The sequence below is a fragment of the Pungitius pungitius genome, chromosome 1 (assembly GCF_949316345.1).
Source record: "Pungitius pungitius chromosome 1, fPunPun2.1, whole genome shotgun sequence".
Taxonomy (NCBI): Eukaryota; Metazoa; Chordata; class Actinopteri; order Perciformes; family Gasterosteidae; genus Pungitius; species Pungitius pungitius.
The window spans coordinates 12,436,367-12,448,891 of NC_084900.1; the positions used below are offsets into that span (position 1 = coordinate 12,436,367).

General features: G+C 40.8%; 1 protein-coding gene across 2 annotated transcripts in view; it reads right to left on the reverse strand.

Annotated features, from left to right (window-relative positions):
* Positions 1 to 12,092, reverse strand: part of afap1 (actin filament associated protein 1) — a 58,887-nt gene extending 46,795 nt beyond the window's left edge. The window contains exon 1 of one of the 2 annotated variants that reach the window (XM_037480433.2): positions 12,011 to 12,092. In XM_037480433.2, the coding sequence (XP_037336330.2) occupies positions 12,011 to 12,035 (25 nt within the window). In that variant the 5' untranslated portion in view covers positions 12,036 to 12,092. Of the gene's footprint in view, positions 1 to 3,735; positions 3,771 to 12,010 lie in introns of those variants that run through there. The other variant, XM_037480434.2, reaches the window with a different exon arrangement.
* Between the last annotated feature and the right edge of the window lie 433 nt (positions 12,093 to 12,525).

Below are 12,525 nucleotides of genomic sequence, written 5' to 3' on the forward strand. Positions count from 1 at the left end.
TGAAGATATGACTTTTCCTGTATTAACTTCCACGTACAAAGTAACAGCTATGTGAAACTACAGCGTACATGTAAACAAATGGGGCAACATGAGTCATTCTTTTTTGTCAAATTTCATCTTCCATCTTTTGTGAAAAAGAATATGCGATAATAAACACAGAAGCAGCATATGGAATCGTCTGCTGATGATCAGAAGGAAGCAGTATGCATCTTTGGGCTTGACGTTTGAACACACTGGATGCTACACTTTGTGGGGTGAGGTCTGCAGGAATTCCTCTGGAGTCCAGACCTCAGCTGGCTGCGTGTTGCTTTGCTAAGACACCCAGTAGCAAGCACAATAACGTGTGGGTCTGTATATCTGACTTGAGCCTGTTTTTAATGACAGGATCAGTAAACACAATCCAGTGATTCCAATTAAAAGGATGAGGACATACCGTCCACTCATGTATAGTTGTCTGGCTCTCTGCAATGACTACGTAGCTCCGGTGGTCAGCTGGTTTTATTGGCATAGATACGTTTTTTTGCGTATGTTTATGAATACTAGTATCACAACAATGTCCTGATATTTCACATTGCATTGATGCCAAATAGGTCACATTTAGGCTGAGAAATGCTTTGGAACCAAGATGTCTGAGAGATACAAGGATATAATTTTAAGCTACGGGTGGTGTATACCCATGGGTCTCTTTCCTAACAAAATCCCCTCCCCCCCCCCTGCAACACAGTAGGAAAAGTGTTTAACTCAAATAAACAGTAAACAAAACAAATGTAACATACACACCAAACCAAAGAGCACACGCTCTGGGACTAACTTTTAACAAAAAAAACTCTCTCTCTCACTTAGTGCATTACAGTATAATTTTACACACGCACACACTGCAAACTGAACTTTGAACTGAAAAGAAAGTAGAGTAGGGTGCTGACGTCAAGCTATTATAAATCTCAAGTCACACCGTGTCACAGTGGAGAAGAGAGTGAGCTCTAATATCCAGGCCTGGAAGTTCCATCATCATTATCATCTTCGGCCCCAACAGTCGGGGATGTGAGTATGGAGAGTAGGCTTAAGACTGCAGTGTGCCCATATGCGTTTGCATTGCAGTATATTATTTGTTAGAAATGTAGAAATAATCTATTTTTTATAAGCTGAGAGATCTTTTTTGTTGAAAGCAACACAAAACGTCTCTGTCTGTCACTCTTCTCTTTCCTTGAGAACACTAGGAACTCAAACAGCAGCTCAAACACAATTCTCACCCACTCATAAGTTATATAGATATCTACACAGCTAACACACTTCAATCGAACATCAAAGACACATCATTCATGTTAGTAAAACCAACCATGTTCAGCAACAGAATCAATAGCTTCAACTTAAATGCTTTTCAAAGAGTCATTCTTCCTCTCCCACAAAAGCTGTTTGATGTATAGACACATACATTATTTTAGTAGAGCCATTTTAAATAAAAAAAAAGGTTCAGCAGTAAAGCAGAATTCAGTCTCTTAGCCCCATATTTGTTTGTTTGTTTGTCCATCTGACAGCCAAGCAATGTGGAAGATATATTGGACTTCTTTTGAGAGTGGGCAAGCAGATCAGACATTGAGACAGATGTCAATCTAGAACCACTGTCAGTCCAAGGATCTGATCATGATGCTGTTCTGTGGAGCAAATCTGGCACATTTAATTGTGAAGAGTGCCCAGGACCGGTCCAAAACACAGTTTACGGCTCACATTTCCAGCTCGGCCCAGACACGCTACGGGATTCCCCAAACAGAGCTGTAGACGGATCTGGAATGTAGCCATCGCCGCCAGATCGGGAACAGCCGCAAGAGTCTGAAGAATGGCATTTTAGATGGACTTAATCAACGAATCACCCTGTCTTTCTAAACATGAGTAAATGTTAGAACAAGAGAACCTCTCTGATGTTGTTTAGTGAGTCCATTACAAAACCAGCATGCTATAGTATGCATGACATAATAGGTCACAGAGTAAGAATGGATCGAGCAAGCCCTTGATTCCTTGTGAAATCAATGGGGGCAGCTCTGCCAGGCTATTTCGTGGTGATGCCAGCAGAAAAGCTGGCACTACGAAAACCCCTGACAACTTAGCGGTTCAAAGGTAAAGGAAACGCATGTTATAAAAGATACACGTTGTATGGTAAATCTGCAGACCTGGGCCCAGAGTTACATCCTTGAGGCAGAAAGAGAAGCATTAGTGATGATAAGGTAATAAGAAAATGGAGTTTAATATGTTTGCCTAATACATGGAGTCCATGCAAGACAAAAGACGATGGACGAAGACCATGTAGCAGCTACTGAAACAAAAATGCTAAAAGGTAGTCTCAACACTCAGCACTAGTTTAAACTGTTAAGCATTTACGTTTTTTTATCCTTTTATGCAGGACGTCCAGCTTGCAAACCAGTGTTAATTTTGTTGACGAAAAACGATGACGAAAACTTTTCGCTAACGACCTTTTTCCCCTGACTAATACGAGACTAAGACGTGACGAAAACGGATCTTAAAATATAAAAACTATGACTAAATCTATGCTAACTTTCGTTAACGAGACGAGATGAACATTTTGGTGTTTGACGGAGTCACAATACTTTTTTCCCCCCCAAAATGTGCATGCACCTAACATCATTGGTTGAGTGTTGCAGGGTGCTGTTTCCATACGTCCTCCCTGACATGCCCAGACATGCAAGTGCTGCCCTAATGACTGGTTCAACCATCTGGACGTAAAAAAATAATGGATATTTGGACACACTTCAAATATATTGTGACGGAAAAGAAAACCCTATGCGGCATGATAACTGGAGACAAATCATGCGGTTTTAAAATCAGTGGGAAAAACACGACGAACCTCAAAAGGCATCTGAAAGCCCACCATCCTGAAATTCATGCCACGGTAAGTTCGCCAGTAACTGTCAATGATAGCTAGCTTATTAGCTATTTGTCATAAGCATATATTACTTAACGTTAAGTTAAGATAGGGGCAGTTGAGTGTAAAGGATGTCAACCTGGATAAATAACGTTAAATATCGATTTTTTAAGATAATTTTAGCTAACCATGAAGTAGCATAGCTAACTTAAACTAGCTATCGATAACTCGCTAGTAAGTAGTAAGTAAGCTTAATTGCATTTATCAAGAAAAATAAATTAATATGCGATTGGTTTTACATATCCTTGTCTATTTAGGCAATTGTTCATTGTACCATTGGCACCACTGTCAAATCTAGCCGTCAATCTTATGGAGGATATGTGGTTGATTTAGCTCTATAGCCGGGAACGCTTCCGAAGTTGTATTGTGCTATCAAATCATTTATCATGTGCTTCCATCACTTTGAGTGGGCGTGTAGAAATAGCATAACAGACTGGACTAGTGAGCTAGATAGCAGGCTATCTAGTCACTTGTCTTTATATCAAAACAGTCATGCTGTTGTCATTGGTTTGCACCGTTAGGCTATACAACAAATCATTAGAGTGCCGCCTAGTGGCACAACTACATTGTAACAACTAGGAGATATGTATATATCCTAAAGACTAATTGTATCCACCGTTTTTTCACCTAGATCCCAGACACAAGACCGGAAAGACCAGAAAAACAGCAGCCTGATCCAGAGAGGATGGCGTCATCTATTCAAGCCTACTTCTCCTTACCAGTGAAGTATAAAGCTGACTCAGTCGAACAACAAAGCAAAGAAGAGGCTATTGCCCGGTGGAATGGACGCACTGGCCTACCTGCCCGTTCGGTTGAGGACGAAGATTTTGTTCAAATGATGCTGACCATTGATGAGAGGTTGACTGTTCCCAAGAAAACAAAAATAACTCATTTAATTTATAAACTTTACAATGCCGAAAGGTAGACATTTAAAGACCATTTAAAGAAAGACTCACCACAGCACGCAAAATTACAATTAGGCTGGACAAAAAGGGATCACAGCAGCATTCCTTGCCATTAGTGCATGCTACTATTGCACTCAGCAAAACGGGGTAAAACACATACTGCGTGTATAAGAACATGTGTTGACCGATGCACAGAGGACTGGGGAATTTCAAAAGAAAAGATTCTGACTGTAATAACAGATAACGGAGCAACATGGTTTGGTTAATTCTATGCTGTTATGTGTGTTAATACATTGTATATTGTGATTGCATTGTGCTGCTCATGGCAATTTAATTTCCCATGGATGATTAATAAACTGCCTGTCTGTCTAGACACAACACATGGGGGTCCCTGGGCCTGAGAAGGGAAGCAAAGGAGTTTAATATGGCTATGTGACTAAAACTAGACTAAAATTTAATTCTAATTTAAATTTAATGTTGAATAAAGTAAATCTAAAACTCTACAGAACTACAGTATGTTTGACATGTTGGGCCACAATTACATGGAAATCATGACACACTTTTTTTGCATCTAATTTGAAACTAACACTCATACATGGAGTCACAGCTACAGGAGTAATATTGGGCCAAGTGTCTTTGCCAAGGATAAATTGACATGCAGAATAAGAGAGCTGGGAATCGAAACGCCTTTCCTCTGAACCACAGTCAACCCAAATGCAATCTGTAACTGCACTTATACACAAAATATAGAATATTGACTTAAAATATATCATCTATGACACACTTTGCATCGCCTTTTAAAACGTGTCTCTATTTATCGTATAGCTGTTTTCCCTACATAAATAACATCACTAAAGTGTCTGCTGAGACCAGTCACACAGTCCAAACTGATTTATGAAGGAAACTACTGTGAGAATTAGGGATGGGGAGTTGAGAACAGGGAATGGACTCAAAAATATACATGCCTGCTGAGACTTAATTACTCAGAGAAGTGGAAATTACTTTATAAATCTGTCATTCACTATTTGCTCTCACAGGTCACCTATGGCTAGTTACGTTAAACACTTCCATGAATAAAATGTATTTATATTCTTGACGTTTTTTTTATGACAGTAGGAAATGCGGTCTTACTTTTTAAAAGCTTATTTTCAAATTAAATGATGAGAAGAATTTGATGTTTTCTCTACCCACATATAATTAGAATAATAAGCATGACTCAAAGCGTTCGACCACACTAAACATAAATGTATTCGGAGTGAAGACAGGGCGGGAAAGATAAAAGAGAGAAATACTGGGAGAGGAAACGGAACGCCTGAGGCACTGAATACCTGGAGTTACACACCTGCTCCACACACCCACACACATACAGACAAAGCATTTCATTCCTATAAAAAGATGTCCTGGGAGACATTTTGACTACAGATCACCTTACATCATATCAGCATAGCTGCGGCCCAATAAAGGACTTAGTTTGTCTTCTTTCACTTGCATTTTGCTGTGAGGGAATGCATGGACATATAGCAGGTCTGGGCTGGGATTTGTGTGAATCCATGCTGCTCAGCAGGCTGTGTGTCAAAGTGCATATTTCTTCTCCCTGAGCGAATTGTTTCTCTAGGGTCAGACTGCTCTCTTTGTATGGGACTTCTGGTTGTTTCTGCTGCCTTCACCCTGAGACCTCAAGGGCTGAGGATCAGCTGCTGAAGGAATGGTGGGACGCAGCAGTTTGGAATAATGATCAACGGTGTGTGTGTGTGTGTGTGTGTGTGTTGGTGTAACACACAAAGTGAACACCAAAACAGAAGAGCAGCTCTGTATGAGCCCTGGCAGGAAAACTGATGACACAATGTAAGTTGAACACATTCAACATCTATTTGCATTCCACACTTCAGTCTGACATATCCAAAGACACAGATGAGCCGATTCTACGCTCTAACCTCCTTTTATCTAATTACTATAGTTCACTTAGATGACAGATGTTCTAATGCCTGAAGAATCTTGGCTTGAATGTAAGAGGGCAGCAGTGGGTTACTGGGGTTGTCAAGTTCATAACTTTAAATAAAGCAGGGCTACAGCACCTGCAGGTGGTTTAATGTCTACGGATGGTGTTCATAAGGCACAAAAATCAATGTAATCAAATATACCAACAAAACAGAGATCATGCACAGAAACCATACAAACATCCCTGACGTCACTGAGACATAAAGATAAATATTACCGAAAATCTTGTCGCTCCATGTCATCCGACGTCATTCGATTCGCTTGAAAGGAGGCGCACATTTTGGTTGCCTTTTAAGACAACCTATGAACACTTGCTGGTTGAACAATAGACTTCTGACCAACGTTTACTTGCAGAGGAAGAAGCCATGCTTCTGAGGACCGGAAAGACAACGATACTCAGATCGACAATCCATTAGGAAGAAAAATGTCCTCTTACTTTCGAGGAATTCTTGTTGCCAAACGGAGAATTGACCACAGAGCAGTTAACCGAGACAATTAAAGAACCACATGGACTACCAGGGTCATCTCACAGTAAGAGGCTTGTGTCTGGGCTATGCTAAATGGACTGAATAAGACAAGGGGAAAGGTGGCTAATGCATCGACCAAGAATCGACCGTGAAGCGTAATAGGTTGGGGACCACTGATCTAAACACCTGCAATAGTAGAGTTTAAAACCAAACTGATGACAGCAATAGTGACAAATAATGCCTGTTAATAAAAATAAATCCGAACACATTCAGAAAACAATGGCATAACTGTTAAACACGTTTGTTTCGGATCAGAGCGGCAGCTGGTTTAACACATGAGGCTGCAGGGTTAATCTTAGCCTGGCTCTTAGCCTGGTCTGGAGCAGGCTAGCTTCAACGAATAAATCGCCATGGTCACTTGGCCGGGTTTAATTCAACCTGCTTTCGTGCAACCAAGTCGGAGCTAAATTCCTCCAGGATAACCCTGAATATCCCAGCTTAATCCCTTGGTTTCGTGTAATACCCCCCTGAAGGATTTATTCATTATATATGACAATCTAGCTGACTCATTCTGGTTTCTACACAGTTTTCTTCTACCGTTTTTAAATAGAGAGAATCAATTGTAAGAATGGGAACGTTTGATGGACGTGTTTTAGTGGATCAGAGAGACAGAAAAGAGTGAGACAACAGCTCCCCTGTGTACCAACTTCATGCCTACAAACACACAGCCAATACCCCTTCAGACGGTGACTCACAACACAGCGATTCATCTGTTAAAGTTTTTGTTTTAGCACACACACACACACACACACACACACATAACGTGTAGACCTAGCCTATCAATTATTCCCCACTGATGCTTTCTGTTATCTTCCCTGCAGCAAAGTCTGGATGGTGCATGACTCCTAATGTAAAATAACTCCCCTAGTCCCTGTTGAGACAACCACACACACACACACACCCACACGCACACTGAGAGCCAAACAATAAACTTCATTTGAAACATATTTGTGCCTTAAAATGAGCCTGTGAATCAATCATTTGAATCCATAAAATAGCATACATATAATACACAGACATATATAATTGTACCCAGCATCAACACTTCCAGATCTTGGACGTTTCCAGCTGCACTTTCGGTTTACCAATCAGCAAAAATGTCCACTGTTTACAAACTAAGATGGTGAACATGGTGCATAGATTTGAACTTTTAATATTGATGGTATTGGTTTAACTACTGAAAAGTACTCACAGCTTGTTTAGCAGAGGATGGACAAAATGACACCCCTTATTACACAACTCCACGTCTCTATGATCACTCTTTCTGTCGGGTGGAATCAGTGCAGGATCATGATGAGGGGGGGGGAACACAATCCAATAACACACGCTGGCACGCACACCACCTCTACTCATCTTGCTACGTGCTATTCATTGCTTCGTCGCTGGCTTTTAGCTTCCCACTTTACCATGTTTTGGTTGTATGAGAGGCTGGAAGATAAGTGTTAGTGAATGATCTGGGGATATATGTGTGTGTTTACTGTAGGTGCATATGTTCAAGTTTTGGTCTCTAGAAAGCAAACAGACACAAATGATATGTCCTCCGACAACCTGTAGACAGCCGTCAGTGAACTGTTTGTTTCACTTGAACTACAAACTTGCTCATGTGTCAATTTAGCATTCCTACCAACCACTTGTTTTTCAAACTAGCCCAAAATGTTTCTAATTAAATATTAAAAGGCAGAGAAAATCTATTCTCTCAAGTTCTACAAACTTGAATTTATAATGTGATATGCATAACCAAGGAAATTGAAGTGTGATGATCTGCTAGAGAGAGGATTGTTTGGTGGTTTGGCTGAACTACCCAAACACATCAGTTGTAAAGTAAAGGCGCCAGCTGTGTCCTGACTTGAAGTTCAACACCTCTGTGCCTTCACTCAGGCATTGAAATTCCGCCTTTTGTTTCTCGCAAGCACCGACAGGCAGAGAGAAGGAGATCAGCTGACAGCAGACCTCAAGTTCACTGGGGGACCAGACACCCCCAGTTTAAATACACCATCAATGTAGAAACCTGTCTATTTCAGATATCTTATCTCTACTGATAAGAGGTCGCTTGTGGTCTCCTCAGCCATCAGTGTCCATTGAATGCCTCCTTTACATGGGCTGCATGTAAATTATAGATGTACAATTAATGCACTGCACAAAATCCTAAAAAGGCAGCACAGACAGCTTACCCCAGTCCCAACAATGACACTATAACAATCTTAATGAAATTGACTGTTGCACAGACGCAGAAGCACATCATTCAGCAAGTGTGTTTGTGAGTATGTTGCAGTTCGAAATACAGACACATTAACACAAACACACGGTGTTGATGCATGCACACAATACTGACAAATATATCTTTCATATTTATGAAATCTTTATAAAAGCTGACTATAAGGGCAGAGTTCCTGCCTGCGGGCAAACACCTGGGCTTGTGACGGCAGAGTGAGGAAGAGAGACAATATTAAACGTAGACAGACAGCAGGCTGGAATGTCATCCTTAAGCAAGGCTCACTTGGGATACAAATAATCAATGAGAGGAGAGGATGGAAGAAGAAAATGGACAAAACAAAAGGAGCAATAAAAATGGACAAGGAGGAAAAGGGAGCTTAAGGTGGAACAGACAAAGAATGAAGGTGAACAAAAGGGAGCTGTATTTTAAATCTACGCTCACACTGTTACCATGGCATCTCAACACACACACACACACACACACATTGGACCCAGATGTCCAACAGTGATGATGTCACAGGTCTAGAATGATGGAGACAGCTGCTCAGGGAAACTCAAAGATGTAGTCAAAGCTTCTGTTTGTGAATACATTTACAATGTTTAGCCCCCCCCAACTGACGGGTTCTAAGATGCATTGTGATGCAAGCATGAACAATCTGAAATCATTGCAATGACAAGTGTGGTTTCATTTCAGCTCTGTGACTCACTACTGCTCCTTGCTGTCATTTACTGTCCACCACGCTTATTTTCTCCTCTGCTTTCTCCTTCATTGGGGGGCAAGGCTCCTGATGTGCAAAGCAGACATTAGCCTCTAACTCTAAAGAGCAAACCCAATGCCAAAGTGCATTAAACCTGAATTTTCTCGAATGGCCCTCAGGGGACAACTCCTCTGGTTGCAAAAATAAGTCAGATTGTTTAGAAGTCTATTAAAGCGGGCATTTGATGACAAATTCCACTTTTTTAGTGCTTCTACACGCTGATTTAGCATGCCTACCGACCAAAAAACAACTCCTTCAGCAGAAAGTGGTGAACAATATATTTTGCAGTCTGCCGAAGACCAACAGCAGATGATGCGGCTAGGCGTATGACGCAATATAAAAAAATCACATAGCAAATATTCTGTCACTTCACTTCTGTCTCATAACAGCATACTGGGAGCTCTTTTAAGCACATTCGCTTATATCAATATTGTTGTCTTGTTCACGACAGCAACCCACATCCCCTCACCCTAATGGAACTTGATAATGTTGGTGTCACGGTTTGGGTTCATGTCTTCTTTTATTTTGTAGTTTCATGTCTCTTGTGTTCCTGGGTAACTTCACTTCCTGCCTTCCCCTGTCTTCCCCTGTGATTGGCTGCAGTGTCAATGATTGTGTCTAATCACCTGCACCTCCCTTGTGTATTTAAGCCATGTCCCTTGTTACGTCATTGCATGTTGGCTTGTCTATGTATGGTTGGGTGTCATCATGTCCTTGGATTTCCACCCCCATGGCGTTAATTTGAATCTTTGTCCTTCTTTGGGGTGATGGTTAGCACTAATTTACTGTTTAACAATGTTGTATTGTGTTAAATATCCTAAAATTCTAAATATTTGGTAAACATCAATATTAATGGGATCATGCATATTATATTACTAATCTCATTTTACTTCAGTTGTGGATGAACCAAGAACCTCTAAATTAAAAATATAATGTTTACTAAGGGCTTAATGCTTCTCGCTCTTTTGTGTCTGCAGGTCACATTATTCGCTCAGAGCTGCATTCTCTTTCCAAACAGGATGTTTACAATGTGTCTGCCTGCCATTGTCCATTGTCACATTGTGACTGGCTGTGGTGAAGCTTCCAAGAAATCAAGGAAATACCTCAGGCACATACATAAATACACACACACACACACCCACACCACATTAACAAGGGGTAAAAATAAAACCAAAGACTGAACAAGTAGAGTTTATGGAAATCAAATTCAGGGCATAACCAGGCCAGAATGTCACAATGCCAGAAATGTAATAACCCATACTAGTCTGGATACCTAATTCCATATATTCTGGATTTTAGATCATGGCGAAACAAAAACAAAATAATAAACACTTAGAGCTAGTACTACGAAGTGAAATGGTACATGGTAAATGTACTTAGTCTTCCAACGACTCAAAGGGCTTTAGTAATACTTGTCATTATTCATACATTTATACCGTGATGACGGGGACTACAATAAATGGGTCTACCTGCCCATAAGGAATATCTAATCATTTCTCCAACATAGATACATCTACAGGAGCAACTTAAGAAAACAGCTCCTTCAAAGAAAACTAGATACATTGTTTTGTAAGGTCCCTGGGAAAATGGGATGCTGCCTTTTTAGTACCTGTCGTACTGTAGAAAAACAAGAGTAACATTCACAGAACTGGCATTAACTTGATATTTGTGTATGACCCGTCGGATCCCTGAGGTTACAAGGAGGCAGAAACACAGGGTTGATGAATGTGTGTAAAATATGAGTCAAATTGCAGGCTTAAATCATAAGCATCTGAAGAGATGGCTAATGATGTTGTACTTTTTGTTGATCCTATCAACACATCCAGCCTAATTACTCAATATCTCATGCTTTGTCTGTTGAGTTGCTTGGATTTGCAAATCGGATTTGTCCCACAGAACTGTGCTGCTGGAGCACCCTCCTCCATCCACAGTGTTGTATTAAATCAGGGGGGGGGGGGGGTGTGTGCCTCAAAGTGTCTTAACATAAATAAAACGAATATGTAAGTAAATGTAATGAATGGACATTTTCCTCTCAACAAAGACCCAGGGAGCTCTTGCCTGGAGTTCACATCATGGGCATTTGACAGAGAACCAGGCATCCAGCTGGACCCCCACCCCCCCTGTATGGCTGCTGATGCTGGGAGTAGCCTGCAGTCTCCAGGGGTTTCTCCCTCCCTCAGTGTGCCAATGAATCACGCCTCCTCCTCCTCCTCCTCCTCATGTCCTCTCTTACCACATGGTCCTTTGTACACTCAAACGCTTGTATTTTGTTCTGACTTATACTGAAACAACTCATGTGTATACTTCAATTAATTACTAATCAGGCAAGCATAAGTATTATATGATGAAACAGCATAAAAAGTATTAGTATGTGTTTTAGTAGGTTAATAAAATTTGTTCATTATAAAAGTCACAAATAAATAACAAAGGCATCAGACAAGTCGTGTATTATTATTATTGAGGCGACTGATAAAAATAAGTATTACACACAAGTTGCCAATAAACCGCTTCTAACGCCATAGTTGTATATAGGGTCCTGGAATCAGACGCTTCATGTGCTCAGGTCCCATCCTCTCTCTTCCGCACGGTGCCCAGTGAAGCACGGCCGGCTAACGGCTAACGAACAGCAAACTAGCGCACAATGACACACTTTAAAAGCAGCTGGCAGCTTACCGTGGTCCTTTTTATCCGTCTCCATGTTTGAAATAAATATATATTTCTCTCGAAAGCGCTGACAATGGAAGCACGGTGGGGGCGCCTGTCAAGCCCTAGAAGTGATTGGCAGCGGGGTTGGCCAATTGTAGGCTCTGTCACAGGAGGCGGGACTTGTGGAGTTCCTGACCATGTGGGACGTAAATGTGGTGTACAGTATAGTCTCAGAGACACCTATCAGATCCTCTGATGATTTCTAAATTGTACCTTTTTTCCTTCCATAAAACGTGTATGACATTTTTTTTTCTCAAAAGAGAGGGTGAGAATGCCAAGGTCAGATTAAACTTAAACCAGTGCAGACCTGTTAGCAATTAGGTATAACACATTGTTTCATATTCATGTGAAAGTTGATTAAGCACTCAGATGAGGTTCAAGGAAAGTCATTGTTTAAATAATACATGGTAAATGGACTGTAAAATCAATAACACACTGATGATAGGAGCTACAATACATAGTGACACCTGCCCATCAGTAAC